This window comes from Saimiri boliviensis, chromosome 15 (assembly GCF_048565385.1).
Source record: "Saimiri boliviensis isolate mSaiBol1 chromosome 15, mSaiBol1.pri, whole genome shotgun sequence".
NCBI lineage: Eukaryota > Metazoa > Chordata > Mammalia > Primates > Cebidae > Saimiri > Saimiri boliviensis.
The window spans coordinates 50337023-50360445 of NC_133463.1; the positions used below are offsets into that span (position 1 = coordinate 50337023).

The 23423-nt window shown below is 38.1% G+C and overlaps 1 protein-coding gene across 3 annotated transcripts; it reads right to left on the minus strand.

Moving 5' to 3' along the window:
* Positions 1-5159: 5159 nt before the first annotated feature.
* Positions 5160-21291, minus strand: GDAP1 (ganglioside induced differentiation associated protein 1). Of its 3 annotated transcripts, none has more exons than XM_010351438.3 (6): positions 20797-21291; positions 19894-20086; positions 11437-11610; positions 10099-10193; positions 9068-9182; positions 5160-8115 (listed from the first exon to the last, which is right to left on the minus strand). In XM_010351438.3, the coding sequence occupies exons 1-6, from the start codon at positions 20911-20913 to the stop codon at positions 7733-7735; spliced, it is 1077 nt and encodes a 358-aa protein (XP_010349740.1). In that variant the 5' UTR covers positions 20914-21291; the 3' UTR covers positions 5160-7732. The 3 variants fall into 3 exon arrangements, with proteins under 3 accessions (XP_010349740.1, XP_039320691.1, XP_039320692.1); XM_039464757.2 differs by having other exon boundaries at positions 20039-20086; positions 20797-20826; XM_039464758.2 differs by lacking the exon at positions 19894-20086 and having other exon boundaries at positions 20797-20886.
* Between the last annotated feature and the right edge of the window lie 2132 nt (positions 21292-23423).

Sequence of the window (23423 nt, forward strand, 5' to 3'; positions counted from 1 at the left end):
CCTTACTCCACATTGCCAGGAAATTCATATGAGGGTTCCAACTGCCCTCAAAAAGCCTGAGTAGCACCCTTTCCTCAATCACCCTTTCCCTATCACCCTGAAAGTCGGACAAACATGACCCCTGCCTTGGATCTCTTTGCGATCCACATTTAATGGAAGACTGCTCCAGGCTCCAACCAAAACCCTCCCTGTAAGAGTCCACAAGGCCAAGAGGACAGGGCCTCCCAGGGCTCACATCACCACTTCAAAGCAATACTCTGAAAACCAGGGACTAAAAAATTCCCTGCCCAATTAGCCCTGAGCCCATGTCTAGAACCTACATGCAACACTTCCCTAACTCTTTCCTGTCAAGAGTAGATCATGCTCCTAGTATGAATTCCTATAAACCCAAGAGGTGGCCCAGAGGAAGTGGGTTATGTAGTTGTTCAGTATGAAACGTGCATATTGGGATATATACATATGTATGAGTGAGACCCCCCCACCCCAGGTGGAAACAGAAATGGGATAGCTATGTATGGGCCAAGGGCTCTTATTTGTATTATACTTGCCTGAGGTCCTCCTCATTTGGTAATTATGTACACCTTTCCTCTGTTGGTTACGTGCTGCCACCTGGCCTCCGCTAGCTCAGAATCCTTTGGCAGTGATACTAAGTTGAGAATATTGATGCTAGTTTGATGGCAGTATCTTCTGTCAACCCTCATCAATCAAGGGTAGCCCACTGAACCCATCGAACATTCCCCTCCCAGTACTGCCCTTAAACTCAAGCAAGAAGTGTGGGTTCCACACCCCAGGGAGGGCACCACTTGAGAGTGTTTCCCAATATTTTCTCAATCCATCCCAAGTGTGTGGGACTGGCTGGGGCCAGTAATGTCATCCAGGTAAAGAACCCTGAGCTCAAACTAGAAGCTGCAGGGAACCTGGCCCCATTTCTCCCATTTTGGATATTCTCCATCTAACCTATATGTGGGGTCACCAGATGCCCTGAGAAACACTTGGCATGTGCTCCTAGGAGACTAACCTGGAGTCCCACAGTCAGGTCCAATTCCAGGAGAGTGGCCTAGTAGGCAAATCATTCCCACTGAGCAGCATAGTTTTTCTTTCACATGCTCACATGAGATTAGTTTGCCAAAATGGCACTGATAGATACTGAGTTTGGGGGATTCTCACTCATGTCAGACACAGGGCAAGTTCAGGGCTCTGGGCCACCGATGGTCATCCTTGGGTTTGAGTAGGATGTGTGAGCCCATTACTGCCTCACACAGCATGTTTTTTGAAATTCATCTCTATTAGTGTACATATTAATGATGTCCTTTTTTTAACCTATGAATTGTATTCCACTGTATGAACAGAGCAGTTTTTTTATTCATTCATCCACAGTGTACCTTTGGATAGTTTCCAGTTACTGGCTATTAGTAATAAAGCAGCTATGGCACAGTATAGAGTATTTATGCCAATACCATACTAAGTTGAATGCTATAAATTTCTTGTCTTTCCTTTTTTTTAAGGTTAGTCAAGTTAAGCAGTGGAAGTGGAGAAGAAACAACAACAACAACAACAAAATCTGTAACTGATTGTGATCAATTAGTTGTAAACACCACTGCATTCAGACCGGACTATTCTAAGTCTTAAAATGAAAGTCCCTCTAACTCTGGTGTGTCTCAAAATAGTTATAGCTATCTATTAATATGTCCTTTGCATTTTCGCACCCTTGGCACATTGGTCCTCACACTTCATTCTTTGTCACTAACCTAATAAATTTACAATAGTATAATTCCATTCATCCACCGCCCCCAACCTTTGTGCTTTTTTTCATATATTAACTTCTACATACATTATAGAGCCCAGAAACTTATATTTTACACAATAATGCTATTATTCTTGTTCTAAACAATTACCTTTTAAGGAAACTATGAGGCAATAAAAGTCTTTATGTGCACCCATTATTTGCCATTCCTGGCAGTGCTTTTTCTTTCCCCTCTCTGTGGATTTGCTTTCCATTTTCTCTCATTCTCCATCAGCCTTTAGCATTTTTGTTTTGTTTTGCAGGGGCCTGCTGAATCCAATTTCTCTCGCCTTCAATTTATCTGAAATAAAGTGTATTAAAAGCCCAAGTTTGCGAGGGGCATTTTCTCTGGATATTAACATTTTGAATTGGCAGGATTCCCTCACCACCCCTTTCCACCCCACCGGCACTTAAAGGACATTTTCATTGTCATCTGTATTCCATGATTTCTGGTAAGTCAGTACACATTCTTATCATCATTCTCTGTGTATGTCCCTTTTTTTTCTTTCTGACTGCTTTCAAGATTTTCTTTTCAGCAGTCCAACAGTGATGTGCCCAGGCAAGGCTTTCGTGGTATTTATCTTTTATTGAGTTCGATGATTTTCTTGGATAAGTCCATGTTTTTTCATCAAATTTGGGAAAACACAGCATTATTTAAATATATATATATACATTTATTTCCTCCCCATTCTTTGTTCTCTTTTTAGAACTCCCATAACACATATATTAGACCAGTTGATATTTTCCACATGTTCCTGAGATTCTGTTTCTTTATCTTTCTTTTGCCATCTTCCATCTGCTGTGAAGCCCATCCAATGAATTTTTCACTTAATTATTTTTCTAAAATTTCCATTTGGTTTCTTTTAATAGTTTTCATTTCTCTCCCATGATTTGCTATCTGTCAATTCAATCAGACATTTTCTTTCAATTCTATAAACATATATTGTCTGTTAGTTGCTTTAAAGTATTTGCTAAATCCAACACTTAGGTATCGATTTACTACCATTTTCAACTATCGTCGTGTAAATTTGCTGTGTCCTGGACATTGTTAGTGATATCTTATAGAGACTCTGGATTCTGTTATCCTCTTTCTGAAGCATGTTGATTCTTGTTCTAGTAGGCAGTCCAGTTACTGATCCGACACCTTTAAATTGGGTACGTTTCATCCTGTGCTTTGCTATGGAGGGCTTGTAGAAGCCCAAGATGTTTCCCAAGCACCTCTGACTTGGCAGAAATCAACCACCAGAATATGTCTCGCCTACAGATCTTGTCATGACTTGGTTTCAGGCTTTTTTAGGGTGAGTGCAGAACAGTTGTCTTCAACTAGAGATTATTTTTCTCCCCAAGTGACATTCAGCCATATCTGAAGACATTCTGAGTTGTCACAATTGGGGTGGGAGGCACTACAGGCATTTAGGAGGTAGAGGCCAAGGAAGCTGGTAAACATACTACAACACACAAGACAGCTCCACACAACAAAGAATTATCTGGTTCACAGTATCAGTAGGGCCAAGATTGAAAAATGCTGGTAAGCCTTACTGTAGGCCATGGTCCTTAATCTTGACTAGGGGATTAACAAGATGTTAATGAGGCCTTCCACTCTACCTGAAATGAACCTCCAGTGATTTTCAGCACCGCTTGATATCTAGTATCTCTAATAAACTGCTCTCTGATAGGCCTCATGTAGTCTTCTTCTGCAGATGCTATTACTAGATGGGAAAGTTTATAACATCACATTGCAAGGGAATAAGTAGAGCAGTAAGAATTTTTGCAATGTATCCACTTCTGCTTTCAGTGCTAATCATTTTTAGCACGTATCATTTTCTTAATGCAAACCTTCATTTTCTTTCCAGCACTGAACTTAGTAAATGCAGGCTCTCTGACAACATGTCCTCATATTTTTATGACACGTATTTGGCAATGTTTACAAGTAGTTTTGTTGAGTATCAGATTCTTAAATTCAAAAGATCGTTTAATCTGAAGATACAAAAAAAACTATACTTACACATGCTGGCCATATACCTAAAATTTTACTTTGTTAAAAATTAACTTCAATACATAGATTTTAATATTGTTTTTGGCATGGAAACCTGACCCTTTGCATTATGTTTCGCTAAGATCTTTATATTTTTACCCATACTATTGACTCTCCTACTAAGGGATTTTAATGACGGCACATTGTAATTAAGGAATCAATGCATAAGCAATAAAAAGACTGAAGACAAAAACTTAAAACTTTCCCAAAGGAGTTTTATGATAAGGTAATGTGAATGAGATAGATAAACCACCCTACTTGAATTAAAGAGTATATCAAGGCCCATTGCAGGCACGTTTTGTCTCAAGCGTTGCAGAGCTGCTCTACCCCACTGACTTCTCATCAATGCCAATCTTTCCTCCCTCCTAACACAGTCAGGCCCCAACTTAGGTGCAATCAATAAAGGATGTTGCTGTCATCCGTGCACTGTCTTTCCAATCCACAAACTGAGTTCTTTCACTCCTTCTTTTCATTTTCATAATGTATTACATAATTAAAACTACTATCTTCACACTAGAAATTACACTTCCTCACTTGGTTTGGAATCTACTACCCTACGTATTGAAAAAACTGTTCTAGAGTATTATAAAATCAAGACATTCTGATATGGGTAAGCAGAGATCAAGTAAATGGACCATTGGTTGGCATAAACAATATGATAGTTATGTCTGAATACTGATTTATTTATTGCATTAATTTGACCTTCATGTCTTTACCATAGTGTTTTTCTTTTCTGAGCAGACTACGAAGTTACATATTCTGGTGACTTTCCACGAGTATTCAGCATTGTTGCCCTTTGTTCTTGTCTGTAAACTCAAGGAAAACAATGCCAATTAGACTCGCATTTAATTTGCTTTGTTCGGTGCAAACCAGAAGTACGCAATTTCTACTTCATTGAATGGCTATGCTTACCAAGCTAGAAATGCGAAAGGTGATTTGATATTCATAATCCATATTCAATAAAAGAGAATTAGCTATGTCAAAAATATACATAAATATGAGTAATATTTGAAACTCAGTTAAACATGTAAGAAAACTATTTTGCAAAGATAAACACTCAGTGTTCATCATTTTCTTGTTCTCCCCTGGTTGGTGGCTAGCTGCAACAGAGCTATTTTAATGAGCAGGATCAATGTTATTTTTTAGGCTGCATTTTAAGTGTGCATATTTAAATGAAGCATGAGTCAGCAATTTTGTTATAAAGAAAATATGGCATCCTATGGCTAAATATCTTCAATATCTAACCTCTGCTTATTTTACCCTTTTAATTACCACATGATGCTTTGATTTTCAATTTTAAAAAGTACATCTGTTTTCCAAAAAAGATTACAAAATGAGTACTTTGTTTTAGGGTTCATATTTATTTTCCAATCACTTTTATTGATCTTACAGATCTCTCTATTGCATTCAACAACACCAAAAATCTACAACTCTGGTGTCAACAGCAATAATTACTAAAAATTAAGCAAGCAATTTACAACTATCTGCAATTATGGAAAATGGATTCAAAAGGCATTTGTTGCAATAACAATAGTATTTATGTGTGTTAAGACACAAATAGCCAACCTAACTTTAGTACCTCAGGCATTTTTCTAACTGTGATATTCATACAAATTTTGGAAATTGAGGAATACACTGACCAGTCACCAATGATCATGAAAAATAAAATACATAAAAGTGCCTATTTAGCTAATAGTGTATGTTTAACTCTAGCTTGACATTGTGTAGTTCTGTAATGCCTTTCAAAGCATTATAAATCAGTCACATTTGCCTCAAGCTTTTTTAAAAAACAGATAAATAATCTGATGAAGATGCCCTTATTTCAGAAACTGAGGTCATTACTATCTTTGCTTGAAACATTTTGGAAGGGTTGCTGAACAAAAACACCCAATCTCAGTCACCTGGATGAACAGTGACATCTAGTGGTCATTGTGTCCCTAAACAAATACCTTAAACACAAAAACTCAAAATTGAGTATCCATGAAACACATGAAATTGCCGCTATCTTTTAACCTATTTCCAAAGAAACTGTGCAAGGAAATTATAAACCCATTCTAGAAAGATTCCCTATGATTCAGGAATAATATAAATTAAAGGAAAAGTTAACCCTGGACTTCTAATTTTTATTCTTAACCAACAACTGTTTCACCGGTAAATATCCTTCAAAGGTTTTTACAAAAATCCAATTTTTATTTATTTACGTCTCGGTTCTTGTTTCTAACAGAGTGATATAAAGAACTCAAACACTATAAACTAATGAATAATAAATTCTATGGCCCTTATGAATACATGGATTCATATGTCCCATTAACAGGTTCAGACATTCTATGTGACGACACACTAATGTGCAAATTTAAAATATTATAAAAGCTGATACTCAATTATTATTAGACTGAGTTTGCTCTGGCGGTTTTATTAATTTTTTGTAAACTGGAAACATATAGTTCATCAAGATTTTCTAATACAACTCGTTCATGAAATGGAATTACAGCATCAAAATCAAATTAGAGAATCATTTTACCAGCAAAGAGTTGTTGTTTCACAGGTATCACTTTCCTATTAACGATACATTAACACTTTCCTATTAACAATAAAGTTAGTACATTCTTTGGCTATTTTGTGCAGCCCATCTAAGACAGTCCAAGCAAGCTTTTTTGTTGTTTGCTGGGACCTGAGCACATCATCTCTATGCATGCTACCCACCAGACACTGGAAATGGCTCCTAAGGCCTTCATGGCCAACTCCAGGGAAACTGCCTTCCTGCCACCATGAAAGACTTTTTCTGAGCACAAACGATTTGCTGAAGTTCCATGGTTATTCATAGGACCCACGAACTGTCCCTTCCAGATGAACTGAGGGATCCCCCCCACCCAAATCCCTTAAACATACATGAGTGAATTCAAGTATGCATCACTATCTGTCCATTTAATTCATCTTCCCTAGATTAACTGCCAAGTGCTAAGACTAGACCTTTCTAACAAGTCCTTGTTGGTGATCATAAACAGATGAAAGATCTGGACAATAATTTTTGTGTTAACACACCAGCCTCCCCAAATGAAGAAGGATCATATTTGGTACTCCCAGATCATCAAAATACCCACTACCCAGCCATATGACATGCTAGTGATTAGCTGGGATATTCATCTATATGTCACTTATGTGCATGAAGAGGGCTATAGAGGCCACCCTTCCTAACCCCACTGACTGGACGTGATCATCCAGAGAAATGATATCTCACAGGCATCATCTAAAACAGTAAGGAACCATTACCATTTGGTGATTCAAATTGGAAACCATCTTAAATGGGAAGGAATCATCTTAATATTAAGACTTTTAAGTAAATGCTAGGCAGATGTGCTCCGATGAGTATCACATTCCCAAGTATATAAGCACTTAGTCTTACTAAAGCAATGCGTGTGTTTCATAAGCATTTAAAATTAACACTGAGGTCAAATGAGGTGCTATACATATAAAGCCTGGGGTTCTCTCCAGCCCACTACCCCCAGTGATTCCCTAGTTCTCTCCTAAGTGTTCTCAATTACAGAAGTGTACGTGTGGGCAGTGGCCACACGTAGCTAAATGTGATGGTTAGCAATGGGACAGGCAGCCATGAATGCTGGAGGCTCCCGAAGATTATATTCTATGGCTCTACCCTACACAGACTTCATTCTCTCATTTTTCCTACTCTTATCTCTTTGCCTTGCTATTTCTGCCTGGAGCTGGCAGTTGGAGAATGAAGCAATTTTGTGTCCTATTGCTATCTAAACTCCTGTGTTGTATAACAAAGATGACTTCTGAATTTTAGGGAAAAAATACTGCTAACTACTCAATAAAACAGACTCAAGAGAGCTATGGGCAATCACAAGGTCTAGCTAAATGCTTGGATGAGCTGCCACCACAAGATCCCAACAAGCCTAGAAATAATTTGGTCTGGGTCTAAATGCTAATATCATGCTGCCAAGCCTCTTTCTGAAAAGCATAAAAGCAAAATATCCCACTCCCGCAAGCAAACCAACCACAAGGGTCGTGCCAAGAACTTTTGGGGCTCTTTTCTTGGCCACCCGGAATGCTGTTGGCAGCACTGCAGAGATTAATATATTGTTGACATGTCCTAAAACTTTGTTAAATGTTTTTCTCTTCAAGACACGCTCGTAATAGGTTTCCAAGTTTGGTCGCTTTCCGTTTCCCCAGTTTCTCCTCGCAAACCCCAGGAACTTCAGTCGATGCAATGTGACAGCGAGTGAGACGTCTGCCAGGGTGAAGGATTCACCACAGAGCCAAGGTTGGTGGCCCTCTTCTAATTAGAGAAAGGGACACAGAGAATTAGAAGCAAGCACTCTACAGACAGACTCCAGCTGGCATCAGTGGTCTCGTCCTTAAGGGTGAGCATGAGGATAGCAAAAGATGAAGGCCATGATATATTTATTTTCTTGACCACCACATTCAGAGAGTAATTTCATGCTTTAAAAAAAAAAAAAAAGTCCAAGCAAATGATCTGAAGCTAAAGGAGACTTGCTAGGCGTCTGTCAGCCATCCAGGTCCCTACGTAAAACTGCAGCCACTTGAACCTATCACTTTGTAAAGGATACTAAGGGGTTGGGAGTCTCTAAGCCAGTTAAAAGATACTTCCTTCTGGTTAAAAAAAAAAAACAGTTCTGCTTTAGAAAAATCCATAAAGCTGAGTCTGAAACAAGACTCGGTGGCTATGTTCTCAGTCATTTAAAGTATAAGAGCATTTGTGACAGGTAACATGGTCTTTAACTCTGGTCAGAGTAGCACAAATGGCCCATGTGTATCCTGAAGTGATTATGGCTTAACCCTGAAGTCAGTTCACTGGCACATGCATGCTCACCAGCCAGTCTACAGACGCTCAGTGTTGGCCCCCTTAGTCCACTTTGGACTGGAGGCTATCTCCTTGCCTAAGGAAAAAACTAGAGGGAACATTCAAGCAATTATTCAAGTTATTCAACCAAACTACTATAATTATAAATTTGTAAAACAGTTAGGTAAAACTCTCCCAAATATAGTTTAAATTGTGCAGAAAAATCCTTCACATAGATAGAGATTGAGTTACAATTAGACACCTGGGTTTTTCTGGGTACAATATGATTGTTGCTATCATAATTAAAACTGCCCATAAATAACAACAATGAAAAGCAGATTACAGAATGTTTTTGGTGAGACTTAAGAATGTTCCCATGAGTAATACCGATATTGAAAAGAGAAAAAGAATATATATGGGAACTTACCTGGGGTTTCTTCATTTCTTCTTTGCAATTCAGTTTCAACCTGATCCAAGACTTTCTCCAACTCATCAAGAATTTTCTTCAAATACTTGACATTGTCATGGTCGAGCAGCTTTGACTAATTAACCACAAAAAAAAAAAAAAGATTATTTACACCTGTAAAAAAAAAAGATCCAGGTAAACCAAAGCAGATATAAATTCTTACAGAGTTGAGCCTGTTTATTTTAGACAATGGGAAGAAACAGAAAAACTCAGCAAAAGAGAAAAAAGAAAGAAAAAGAAAGCAAAGTTGAAGGGAAATATTCCAACTGTGAAAATGCCACCACTCACTGGCAGCTCCTATGAGGCCAGATGACCAGAGAAGGCAAAGAATGGAAGGGACGTGAAGAGGCATCTGCCAAGCACAACTCAGAAGAATTCCAGCAGCTGTAATTGAAAGAGTAGCTGAAGGGTCAGAGACAAGGAAAAGTCTGAGTGCAAGGAGTTAAAGGGCTGGTGGAGAGTCAGTCAAGTAACTGTGAGTGCAGGTATTTCTTTCGGGGAGCTCATTTAGCTAAGATAAGATAAAGGAAGGTGAGAGGCTGGGGAGGGTTGGGAGTGCTGCTATTTTCTACAATTTTACTATGAGAGAAGTTTGCATGTGTTGCTGGGCCCGAGGAAGGAATCAACAGAAGGAGAAAGGCTGACCATAACACACGCTCCTCGGGGGGCAAAGCCAGTCAGCGTGACACCTGGAGGGATGTAGGTCTAGTGAGGCCTTACAGTGGTGGAATACCTGAAATGACAGATTCTAGAATATGTTATGAACTTCCTTTGCATTTCATAACTTGTTTTGGCAATGCACACTTGTCATCAAGTTTAAATATCAAATCTAATAAAACGTTCTTTCTAAAAGGAGAGCATAAGCCAAAGGTAACATGTGCACTGGTGAACTGCAACATTTAAGCGATGTTCTAGAAATAGTGGTGCTTTACAATAAGTAGAACATTTACTACACGTAGCGTGTGTCAACTGAGGACAGCTGACTGACTTACTTTAAGTCGTTTCTGTTTTGCAATGTATGCTTCTTGTAAATCTGGGTTTTCTTCAGCAAGTTTCTTCAGCTCAGACTCTGTGTTTCCAATCTGGCCTGATAATAAAAACATTTTGGCAACAGAAAATTATTTTCTCCCTTCTACACCAGAAACAAGGAGAAGCAGAGAAACTCAGTGACAAGAGCATGAGCTCTGGGGCTCATGCCCTGCTTCTCTGCCTTGGGCTTACCCTGTCTATGCCTCAGTTTCCTCATATTTCAAACGGAACTATAAGAATATCTGCCAAGCAGGGCAGAGACTAAATGAGAAGCTTCATGGGAAGCACTTAGAGCCAAGGCCCAGCACTTCAGAGTTCAGTGCACGCTCGCTGCTCTGCCTTCCTCTACCTTTCAAGCTTTCTATAATGAACTCCTGTGTGAAGAGAGGAAAAAGCCTTACTTTTTTAAAGTATTAACTATAGTTGATAGAATTATAGTCAGAACTCTTGTTTCAAATCATATAAAGGGTATTTATGAAGAGGAGGAGGAGGAATAAGAGGAAAGAGAAGCAGGAAAAGAGGGCAGTGGAGAAGAGAATGGAAGAGAAGAAAGAAAAAGGAAGCGGTGAAAAGGAAGGAGGGCAGAGGAGAGGAGAGGAAAAGGGGACATATCAAAAAGGAAAAAAATAATCTAAGAACATAAAGGCGAGTATCATATAATGGGGAAAAAACGGTTTCTGGATTCAGGAGATCTGAGCTGTGTGACCCCTGCGCCACCATCCTTTCCCTTCTTATCCCCAATCACCTGCGCTATAAAGCACACCTCCTGTTCCGCAGATCATGCACTGACTGTCCTCATGACAGGAAGAAGGCAGAAAGCTGGATGTCACAAATCAATCCCAATAAATCTCCTAACACTGAACATAGAGCAATAGTTCGACACCCTCTAGTCCAGTTTCCTCACATAATGAAACAACAAATTAAGGACTAGAAATGTGAACTCAACTGCCCATAATCCTAGGCAGATCCCAGATCTTCAGATTCCTAGTCCATCTGTTCATGAGAACATGTTATATTCCTTACTTTTCCATAACCCACTCTCCTGAGTTTTACCCAAGCTTGGCCCTCAAAGCCAGAAGCTGATCAATCAAGTCCTATAGATAATGTATGTCCAACTGAGCAAGTTAAGCACAGATTAATCCAACTGGTTCACTGATTGATCCATAATAGGCACATCCATAAAGCAAACTCAACAACCCTATTCCCAATCTTCTTTTAGTGACCATGAAACATGCTAGGTCTCAAAATGAGTTAAAAGAAAGTGTCAGACAGAATTTCAGGTCTTTAAAATGTTTACATACTACGGATTCTTGTAGTTGCGTAAGCCGGGATCATGGAGTCCACAGTTAACTCAGGATGTAAAATGCAGCCATGTGTATAGGCATCCATTGGCAAGGAGTCAAGCAGCTCTCGGTAATGCTGTACCCGTGGGTAATACATGCTTCCTTTATCAGGCATTAACCTGGGTGTTCTTTCTAAAATGCACACACAAATATTGAAGAAAAAGTTACAAATGAATTGTTAACACTCAAAAGCAAAACAAAAACACTAACCAATCATTTTCAACATATCTGTATATTCAAAAAATGTTGTCTCCCCAGACATTCAAAGTTTGAAATGGCCTGATGCACCAGACAAGATCCCAAATTATAATCACGTTGGTATTCTCTCATTTATCCACCTTGCAAACTGCATTCAGCCCTCAAGGCCCAGTTATTTATGCCATTTATTCCAGGAAGCATTCCCTTGCCTCCTACTACTGCCAATATCTGACTGGCTCATATGTGCCTTCTTCTATACATCCGTAATACATTATATACACTCTGTTACAGCCCTTATCACACTGTAATTCATTGCATCTTTTTGCCCTATGACTGTCTTCAGGGAAAGGAACCTACAATCCAAAGTCTAGCACAGTTTACACACTTTAGGCACTCAGTGAAGTTTAGTTAATTGAATGAGGACTCATTATGGGAAGATAATCAGGGGCTACTCTTTTCTAGGTGCCAACCAACATCAAGAGTGACCCTGCTGACACATGGGAGCGTGAAGTGACAATCCACATGGAACAGGAAAGGCACTTGCTCAAATATATCAGGTGCGCTTTCCCCAGGAATTTCTAACAATTATCTCTGGCAAGTGGGTTCTATATATATCTTTATTTGCTAGTTAAAATCCAGACTATAGAGTCCTTGAGGGTAGGGACCATGTACTGCTCTCTGTTAAATCCCCAGTGCCTAATATAATGTCTGACATGCAGTAGATGTTTAATAAATTATAATAAATACATTCCAAAATTTCCAATTATTATAGATTACTTGAGCTGGAGAAGCACTGCAGTAGTTAAAAAGTACACTGAGATGCAAGGGCTGAAAACATCTTCCCAAGATCCTACAGCTAATCAGAGGCAGAGCGAGAACTAAAGTCATCTGATTCCTAATGTAATGATCTCTTTGACTATACCATCATAACATCTTCAAAGGATTTTCATTTCAGAGACTATCCAAAAAGAATAAAAGTGAAAGATGCAACCCAAAGATCAGGGCCACGTCCCTTCAGAATCTTTTCCTACCTCTGGCTCTCAAACTGCCCCTAAAAAATGTCAGGTTTAATAACTACCACAATTTCAAAGTATTAAGATATCTGCAATAACTTAACTATGAACATATCTGTGATTTCCATCGGTTATCAAAGCCACAGGCACTCCTGATATTGCCATGGATTGTGCCTACATTGCTAATGGAAGGAAACGATTCCTTTAAACAGAGATACAATTATTCCCCATCCAAGATTTCAAATCTGCTGAATTCTATTCATAAACCACTAAGGGCAACAGTTCTCACACTGTGGTCTAAGGATCCCTGGCTTTTCCTAAAACACTTGTGGGGGATCTACAAAGTCAAAGCTACTTTTACCAAAATACTAAGATGTTAATTACTTTTCACTCTTACTCTCTCTCAAGTGTACAGCAAAAGTTCCCAGAGGCTACAGGAAAGATGACTCCATCACTCTGACAGCTAGTGGGATTGTGCTTAAGTAGGCTGATATTTTAAGTTTTCTCAGTTTCACTTTCTAAATGGTAAATATCGATAGTTATGATCCACACAAACAAATGCTCTCTGGTGTCCTCAGAAACAACAGGCTCTAGAGACCAAAAAGTTTAAGAATTAATGCTTTAGGGGCCCAAGAACCTCAGGCTAATAACCATTAAATGGTACATTTTCAAATGCTTCCCATATGGTCAAAGTAACGGCTAGTGGCTCTGGCTGCTTACTGGCGCCGGTCTATGGGGCTTCTCTCCAGAAGAGCTTATCATTTCCTTCCTAGGAAAGTGAATGAGAGCAGGAAAAACAATGTCTAATTGCTTTCTGGGGAAGTTCCATCTGGCCAAATCCAAATTCTTCAAGGAGGACAAATGTTTAATCCATAAAAATAATTTTCTTCTACTCAGTGTGCCATTACTATCTAACAACTTCCTGAAGCACTCTGTCAGAGCATAGGATACACACTGAAGCCAACTTCTCTCTCCATCTCCCTGCCTCCTCAGGCACATCAAGGATGCCTTGTTCTGTATCACATGGGCACTGCGCTGCCATCCTCCTCCTCACACCAGAGCACAACAGTGTCTGCTGCTTCCGATAAAAGTTTTTCAAAAGACAACTGGGAATTTCCTTTCAATTATAGAGGAGATCTTCCCTCTCAATCCCATCCGATTTTATTTTCCAGTCCTTCCATAGAGCACTTTTATCAAAATACTAAAGGCAAGAATTTTTTACTCAGTAATCAACCTCAATCAGGAGTGGAAAAGCAACGTAAGACATACTGGGGCAGGAGAGGGAATTCGAGTTTTAAGAAGCAGGCAATGAGAAGAGGTCCCAGAACTGGGGAGCGGGGTTGCAATAATGGATATCAGGCTTGGTGATTAAGCTGGAAGAACAAATAAACTGGCACAAGACCCGACTTCCTAGAAGAACTGAGTAGGAAGACAAGTTTTATATTACACATAAATTTAGGCAGCAAATTATAAACCAGCAGATAGAAATAAAGCAGAAAGATTTGATAAATAGCAGAAGAAACCAAAAGAAGCAAAAAAAAAAAAAAAAAATCAGAAAGAAACAATAAAAGCGTTCTGTAGCCATGTAATGGAGATAAATGGGCCTGTGCATTCTCAAGTCCTTGTAATGCTGAGTAAAATAACAATGGCTGTGAGCCATTTTTTTAAATTACATTTGGTTTTCCCAAGAGTAAAAAATAAAAAGAAATTAAGGGCTTAAAGGCACAAGCTTTCATTATTTTACTAAATTCACTACTCTGGTTACCCATGTTTCCTAGTAAAGGCAGATAAAGGAGGCATTATTATGCCTTGCTTTCAAGAAAGACTCCCCCAGGCCTACTTGTACAACTTTCAAGTCTCCCTTACTGGCTCAATGGAAACCAATTAGGTTTCATTCCTCACTCTAGCCTTTTGCTGTTTATTTTGCTTAGACTGTATAGTGATTGCATCAGTATATAAGATAATATGCATAATGCAGCCGGACAATATTGCACCTTTCAACCAGTCACACACTAGGCTATTAAAAATATATAATGATGATGTTGAACAATTAAGTTATGACCTGAGGCAAAAGACACAGTTACTAACGGATTACAATTCAATGCTGTCATAACTCTGGAACTAGAAAGAGCAAATCTAAATACAGATGAGGAAAAAAAAACAATAACCTGGTGTCAAATTATATCAGTTCAGTGTATGCATCCAGGATTTTGAGACAAATTTATAGCATTGTTTTTAATAAATTGTATGTATTATACATTAAATGTTTAACTATTTTTAACTGGTATTATAGTTAAGACTTAACAGAAACATTCATAATGAAGGAAGCAAAAACTCCTTTGTCAGTTTGTTCCAATTGTTTGATGCACACGATATAGAAAGAGGACCTCTGAATTTTAGTACCCCAATCTGTCTGCTAAAATTGGACAAATCACAAAGAACATAAAAGTTACTTTTAAAGCAACTTTTACTGACAGTTATTAAAGACTGATCTTCTTTTCCATGTCATATGGTGTATTTTCTCCATACTTCACGGTAATCTACAATTTCAGTATATGTGCTAAAAGGCCTATATTCAACTATACACAAGAGCCTTTTATTGATGAATATAAATGTAAATATTAATTGGTAATTCCTTAAATAACTATTTTAATCTAACAGTGACATCAGAACTAATGTTCTTTTTTAAATATATTTGATGAAATTCAAATATAACATTTATTTATATTTTATAGATAACATTGTATCTATAAATTTACATATCCTAGTAAGATTTATGTGATTTTAATATCATGCTAGAATAGTTTATTTCCAAACCAAATTCTATTTCCTAGAATAAATTACATACTTAGAAATAAGACATGTATGTGATGTTCAGAGAACTGTTATATTAAACTACAAAAATCCATTATTCACCTTATGATATCCTTGATTCCAGGTTACCAGAGTTATTTGGTAGTAATAAATATCACATATTCTAGTATTTTATAGTTATTTCACATATTTTTGATTAGTAGCCAAGTTAAATTTTATTTAAAGAAGTTATGAGTACAATAGCTAGATTGAAAAATCCATATTTGTATGTACATTCACCTTGTCACATCCATTCTTCCTCAGTTTACCTAGTTTGCTTACTCTCATACCTCATCTAGCTTAATCAATTGCTTGCTGTAAAATAACTATTCTTCACCACATGCCCAAACTTAAAGCGGTATCATGTACATGAAAGACTCTGTAAAACTGAACAGTAATAGCATGTGTATATATGTTAAGGACAGATTTGGAATTATCACCAAATTTGTAGAAAGAAATTATCTTTGAAGATTAGCAAGCTTCTAATGATTTAGGATCTTTAAAATATCTCTGAAGTATCCCAGGACCCTACATCCAATTAATACCCAATAAATGGTTACTGAAAGAATGAAGAGACAGCTCTTGGCCAGCTCTTAGTTTGGCAGCCATAACTGAATACTTTGAAATTCCTCCTTTGACCCAAGTTTTGTCCTCAGGAACATAGCCATTATCTAACAGATATTCACTATTTCAGGCTATGACTTGGATCACCTCAGCTATCAAACTACCAACTATTTAATGAACTATCCCAAAAGCGCAAGGATATAAATATGTAAGTATAAACACAGAAAAGCTGAGGAATGTCTCCAGACCAGCAAGTCATCATTTTTGGCATAATCCCCAGTGGATCAGTAACAGAGGACAGCGAATAGCAGTGAAGGACATACTAGTTTACTAAATTCTGTTCTTCAGAGGCACAGCTACACTTTCAGTCTCCTATCATGACCATGGGCGACTGTGCACCTCATGAAATCCATCCACTTATTATCATTCTATCTCATCAATATTCCTCGAAGTTACATCCATAATTGGACAAAATGCCAAATATTACAAACAGCTCAGAATGCAGAGGGTTACAACTCACCCTGTTCTCAATAAAAATCTATAATTTTCAAACAACCTGAAATCACACTAGCCATTTGTTTAACATTGGCAATTTACTATCTGTCAACCAGGTTCCCCATCCTTTTTGAATGCAGCTGTTTTTTTTAAAACAAAAGCCTCATACCCGTTTTCTTCATACACATTTTACATTTACCTTTGTTAAATTTTATTTTCCCATGTTGCTGTATTTCCATAAGAAATATTTTATAAGTTAGTCATCATTTTGACTATTTACCTTTTCTGTCATTCACAAATATAATCGTATTTCTTCAGTCTTTATTCAAGTCATTGACTCGTTAGGCTTAAGTCAGAACAGAAGCCTACAAGAACAGAAGCCTACAAGATCCCCTATCCATGGATCCCTTGTCTCAAAAATTCATTCATTTTAAACATTCAAAATATTTATTAAGCACCTATTAAGAAACATTCACTGTATAAAGCATTGGCGATAGTTTTTAATAAGATACACTGTTCCCAACCTCATGGTACTCACAGTGCTGTACAATTCAAACATTTAAAATAAAGTATGATAAAAACAATTGTAAGTAAAATGAAAGTCTATAGTTGAGGAGGTAATCTGGTGTAAGAAATCTATAAATTAATATTCTTTAACGTGGTAGTTTATTCATCTGCAAATGTGCATTATAATCTTCTAGCTCTATCTGCCCCTTTATTCCACAAGGGTATAAATAAAGTAATCTCAAATGTTCTACTTCAACCAAGATACACTATAACTAGAACCATGCCTGGCACATAATAGACGGTTTTTTAAAAAAGTGTTAGTGACATTCTCCAGCAGTATAAAACTGAAACTGGTTCCTTTCACTGAGATACACAAAAATGTAAAACATATTTAAATAACTTTTCACAATCTATTCTAGATTTCTGCCAGATTTAAAGACAGTCAATTACACCAATGCTTAAAGCTTACACAGTAATTTATAGCTGTATTCTCAAACTTTAGTGTATATACGAATGACATGAGGCTCTTGTTAAAGAGTCTGATTTGATGATCTGCAGAGAGGTCTAAGATTCTGCATTTCTAACAAGCTCCCAGGTGATGCCAATGTTACGGATGAATGGAACATACATTAAGTAGCAAGGGTTGGTAGAATTTACCTTTCCCCGTCTTTGACAATAGGATGATGTTTGTCTACCTTAATTATAATTGTGAAAACACTGTTTTTAAAATTTAATTACTCTGAGATAAACTTCTTCTTGACCTTGACTTATATAACTTAGCCTTGATTTATATAACTATTGTTTTCTTGCTGTCTTCCTATCTACCATAAGTTTTAGGTCCCTTAATATTTTTCAACCTTCCTAATTGATTGAAAGATATTCAACAAGTTAGTGGCAGCATCAGACTAAAGGCTAGGACTCTTGATTGCTGACTTATAATAATAGCTCAACCAAAATTAAGGTCTGTGGTTTCCATATTTCCATCCTGTCACAGCCTACAGTGCCTTCTCTTCTAATTCAATGAACACTAATCAAAAGAAGTTAGCATTTCCTTTGGTTATTTAAATACAACTTAGCAGGACACAGAATGTATTTCTGTGTTATTATTCTGTACTAAAAGAAAAAAGAAAGACTAAGGAAATTTTTAAGAAAACCTAATAATCAGTAACATTACTATGTTGTAAATATACTTTATACCACTTTCTTAGAGAAACTTATAGTTTATATCAATTTATTAGAGAAAAAACAGTGTAAGGAGGGGATGGAGGAGGGGAATGATGATAGTAGAAGCAAGTAGTTCAAGCAATGCTACCAAAAAATTTAAATAGGAGTTTCCATTTAGAATATCTTGTTAAAGTTTTTGATCATTTAAAATAGAATTATTAACATAATTATTTTGTTTTGTTCAATTATAATCACATCTCCCAAGAAATACAAATTATTAACAGACTTATCCATTTCCAAAAAGCTCAAGATTGAGAAAAATTGTCCTAAATGAACTAGTCATCATTTTCAGTATAGTCCCCAGTATAGAAATTTACAAAGAATAGCAAATAAAGATGAAGGGGAAGCACATCATAAAATGCTTTGGTTTAGGCCAAAGCTACCTTTAATTAAAAACTCCAATCACAATCCCAAGGGACTAGCACTTAGATTAAGAATCAGGGTAGCCCATTGCTAATCGTATTCCCTGGGCTTCCCCCTGCCCCACTGCCCATCATCTAGGCCTCATAACCATTTTCCTTCTAAGTACCTGAGACTTTTTTTTTTGTCCTAGTAATTTTCTTTGTCAGCTTCCTGTAGTTTGGGGCTAGATTCTGGTTTCATCCCACCCTATTCACATCAACATAACTGCTGGCAGATGAAAAGTAACTGAATCTCATACGCAGCCTTTTTAAAAGAGCACTCAGCTGGAAGCTCTGAGCCCCATGTTCTGCTCTCAGCAAAGTCCGTTTTGATCAGCTGTGTAATCTTGGGTAAATCCTCGAAGCTACAGTTCACTTCAAGGATTATTATTAGACACAAGCAAGACAATGTGTAAGTGGCTAAGACTATGGGAGACAGTGTAGTAGGAAGGCTTTAGAGACCAAAGACTCTGCCATACTATAGCTATATTACTTTGGGCAACCCTGTTGCTTTCTCCTCACATACAAAATGGGAATAACTTGTCTACCATGCCTGTCTCAGACAGATTCTTTTGAAAGATCACATAGTATAGAAATTATAAAATATCTGACACATAACAAGCTGCCAATAAATGATTTACTTAAATGCACTATACAGATTTAAGCCCTATAATTCCTTAGTAAAAATACAAAATTCAAACAATTCAGAAGTGACTGGGGCGAAGAACTTGGGTATACTAACATTCTATTCTCCTTTAAGATTTATTGCTCTTTTTTCCCTCTTGTTTTTAAGGTGGAACCCATTTTGTATATTAGATGAGATTGTCATAGTGTACATTTATAATGAATATTATGAATTTAAGGCTAAGAAATCACCAACACAAACCACACATCTGCAGTTTTTTGCAAGTGAATTTTTTTAAGTTTCAACATTAACATTTGTACTTTACATGAAATTCTTTCAAGTTGTGTTACATTAGCTTATACCAAATTTGTTATTGACCTATTTGATATTTGTGTGCTTATGGAAATGGAAAAGGCTTTTAATCCCAAACCACCATCATGATACAAGAGAAAGAGAGAGAGGAAAGAAAGAAAAGGAGAAAGGTAACATAGTGTTGAAAGTAAATCCAAGAAATCACAAGTAGCCTTAACATTACCATCCAGGAAAGTCTGTTCAAGATAATCAATGATCTGAGTGGCCTCACAAATTATGTTTTCCCCGTGGATAAGGACAGGCACTTCTCCAGTTGAGTTCAAACGCATAAACCAAGGCTCATTGTGCTCACTCAAGGGCAGACTTACATCATGTTCCTCGCACTTCAATGCCTTTTCAGCAATTACCAAGCGCACCTGGAAGAGTTCACACTGGTTACTACAACACATGTAAGCTTTCAATTAAATGACTTCCCTGGACACCGCTAAGCAGCCTTTCTGGGCTTCCCTGTGTTATTAACATTTTCAACAGTCGTTTTAAAGATTCCTATTCCTGAAATTAACAAGTAAGCACAGAACAATATTCTACCGTCTTATAATTTAGAGAACAAAATAAGTAATGAAAACGATTCCGAATGTATTCATTAAACAGCCACCCTCCTCATCACCACCACTTTCTTGGTGTCCTAAACCTGATTATGGGTCCTCCCCTGACAAGAGCCTGCCATGCAAGTACAAGAGCTCTTGCTAAAGAGAGTGAATGCAGGAGAATAAAAGAAGTGATCGCAGATTAAGCAGGTGCAGGAAGACGCCTCCTTCTGCCTCCCTCCGAGGCCCAGCAGACAAGGCCTCCAGGCCAAATACTGAAAATGATGCCTTTTTTTTTTTTTTTTTTTTGTCGCGTTTCGCGAGAGGCAATGCCTGGATCATAGCCACTTAGAATCATCTCAGACCGATTCTCCCCGCTACCCACAGGTGCGCATTCCCGCCTGGAGGGAGCTCCTGGCGGGGGTCAGGACGCTGGAGACGGGTTTCTGGGTGGACCGGCATCTCGGGGCAGGACCCAGCGGGAGCTGTCCCGGTGCTGAAGCCCGATCCGCGCCGCCTTCTGCCGCCGAGGCCTGTACCTTTTGAGAGCTGAAGGAATGCGTCCAGTGGTACAGAATGAGCTTAACCTCCGCGTCGGCCGCGCCTTCCGCCCTCAAGGGCGCACTCCCTCTCTGCTCTTCCTGCCTCCCAGCCATCTCGAGATGTGAGACCGCTGGCGGGCCCGGCCTGTCCGCCCCAGGTTTCTTCCTCCCACACTGCCCCGCAAGACGTCTCCGGATTTTGAGTGGTGCCTGTCGGAAAAAGGGCGCGCGGCCCGCTGGGAAGTGTAGTTCCGCCGGCTGCCGCTCTGCGAGGATGCAGGGTCTGTGCCCGGAAAGCCCCTGGCAAGACCAAGAGTGCACCTGGAAGGTGCAATTGAACGGTTATTTTTTTTTTAGGAGAAAAAAAAATTTAAAAATACGAGTCCCTGGTTATGAAGGACAGTAAGGAAAAATGGTGACACCAAATCACTCTTCAGTTTGGAGGTTGCTCAGGTATAAAAGCAGCAATTTCCCAAGATACTTAGGGTTGCCTTGGAGTCTGTTCCCTCGTTGGAAAGGAAGTTCCGGTGGACAGACAAAGCAACAGGAAAAGGATCTATGAGTCTTCATTATAAGATGCTACTATGACATTAATGGAATAATTTCCGAAATTTAATTAACTGCTGTAGAATAGAGTCCTGTATAAACAGTAAGTTCTTGATTTTGATAATTCAACTGTGCTTTGTAAAAGAAAAAAAAAATGCCACTATGGAGTCATGCAAAAAGATTGTTTTTCTCGTAAACAGCTAATAAACAATGGCGATATAAAATAACCTAGTTGCTAAATACAAAAATTCTAGAACAGTACTGCCTAAGTTCACGTCCTGGTTTTTCCATTTACTAAGCGAGAATAATAATTTTATTATTTCCCTCAAAAGATTTTTGTGAAAAGCTAATAATAAAATGTTAAACACTCAAAACAGCCTGTCATGTTGTAGGCACTCAGTATTATTCACAGGTTCAGTTGCCTTATAAACATTCTGTTTATAACCGTGGTCAGAATCATAACTTTATACTAGTCTAGTCATTATTGTAAGTCTCTGAAAATTTGGCATCATGTAGTAAGTTTATTTTTAAAATCTCTTTCAGTAATATGTATAAATATAACCATGGAATAAATCCCTGTCCAATTTATTCAGCAAATATTTATTGAGCACCTACAATGTTCCAGACACTGTGCTGGCTCCTGGTAATATAAAGATGTGTAAGATCTGATACCTGACACTCAAGAGATAATCTGGCAGTAGAGACAATCAAGGAAATAGACAACCACAATAAAGATAAGAACTGTCTTAGGGTGAAAACAGAGTACTATGAGAAAGGAGGAGCAGGTGGCCAACCCAGGTCAGAGAAGGGCTCCTGGAAAAGAAAATCTCATGAGGTTCTTCCTTGCCTTTACAGTACTTCATTTTTCAAGATTTGATAATGTCTTTTTATAGCCTTCAGTTAATTCAAGTGCTATAGCAAAAGTGAACTCCTTGCCAAAATTGTTTTTATCAGTTCACACTTAAGAGGGGAGGCCAGCCTCAGTGGCTCATGCCTATAATCCCTATATTGTGGGAGGCCAAGGCGGATGGATCACCTGAGGTCAAGAGTTCAAGACCAGCATGGCCAATATGATGAAACCCCGTCTCTACCTAAAATACAACAAATTAGCTGGGCGTGGTGGCACGTGCCTATAATCCCAGCTACTCGGGCAGCTGAGGCAGGAGAATGGCCTGAACTGAAAGGTGGAGGTTTCAGTGAACCGAGATCATACCTTTGCACTCCAGCCTGGGTGAAAAAAAAAAGAGTAAGAGGGGTAAGAGTCAAACTCTGAAGTCTGACAGAGTGGGGTTTAAATTCTAGCTCTACCCTAACTTGAACTTTCTTGAGCTTTGACTTCATTGTGTGTAAAAAATGAATACATAAAAATATATGCCTACCCAAATGGCTATAGAAATTCAAGAAAGGATTATAAAAAGCACCTAGGGTATTGCCTAGAATGTGGCCATTGATAAAAAAACGTATGTGTAAAAGTCCATCCACTGACATTAGGAGGACATCATCTTACATTTCATCCTCTCTCTTTAGGTACCAAAATTTTTACAACTACACATATAATCCTTCTCTCCCATTCCTCTCCAGAACTTCATTTTTTAATTCTCCACCTTCAGATTCCTATTTTTCTATTCCATTTCTTTCAATGGCAAAAACCGCACTTATTTTTGCACCAACCCTAATACTAAATCATTCTAAATATTTGAATAAATTCCAACACTTTTGATAAGCCATCTGTCACTTGCAGCCAAAAAAGTCCTGACAATAAAGCCCTGGTCCATCAAACACTGAACACTTTCTTCATTACATTCTTGCCCACAGCAAAGCCATAGAGGAAACACTGAATGGCTTGATTATTTGGTGTTTAGTACAAAGTACTCATGGATCTCATTGTGAGTATAAACATGCACAGAACTTCTGAAGGCAAATGTATCAATATGCTTCAAGAATCATGAAAACGGGCATAACTTCTAGCCTAGCCATTCCTCTATTTCCAATTCAAGGAAATAACTGTGACAAGTTCTTTTTTTTAATTGCATTTTAGGTTTGGGGGTACATGTGAAGAACATGCAAGATTGTTGCAC

Coding starts and splice junctions, on each gene's coding strand:
- GDAP1 (XM_010351438.3), bottom strand. CDS start 20,913: ATGGCTGGGAGGCAGGAAGAGCAGAGAGGGAGTGCGCCCTTGAGGGCG. Junction 11,611..19,893: donor TGAACAGACTTTCCTGGATG/GTAATGTTAAGG, acceptor TGTGCATTTTAG/AAAGAACACCCAGGTTAATG. Junction 8,116..9,067: donor AAGAAATGAAGAAACCCCAG/GTAAGTTCCCAT, acceptor TTCTCTAATTAG/AAGAGGGCCACCAACCTTGG.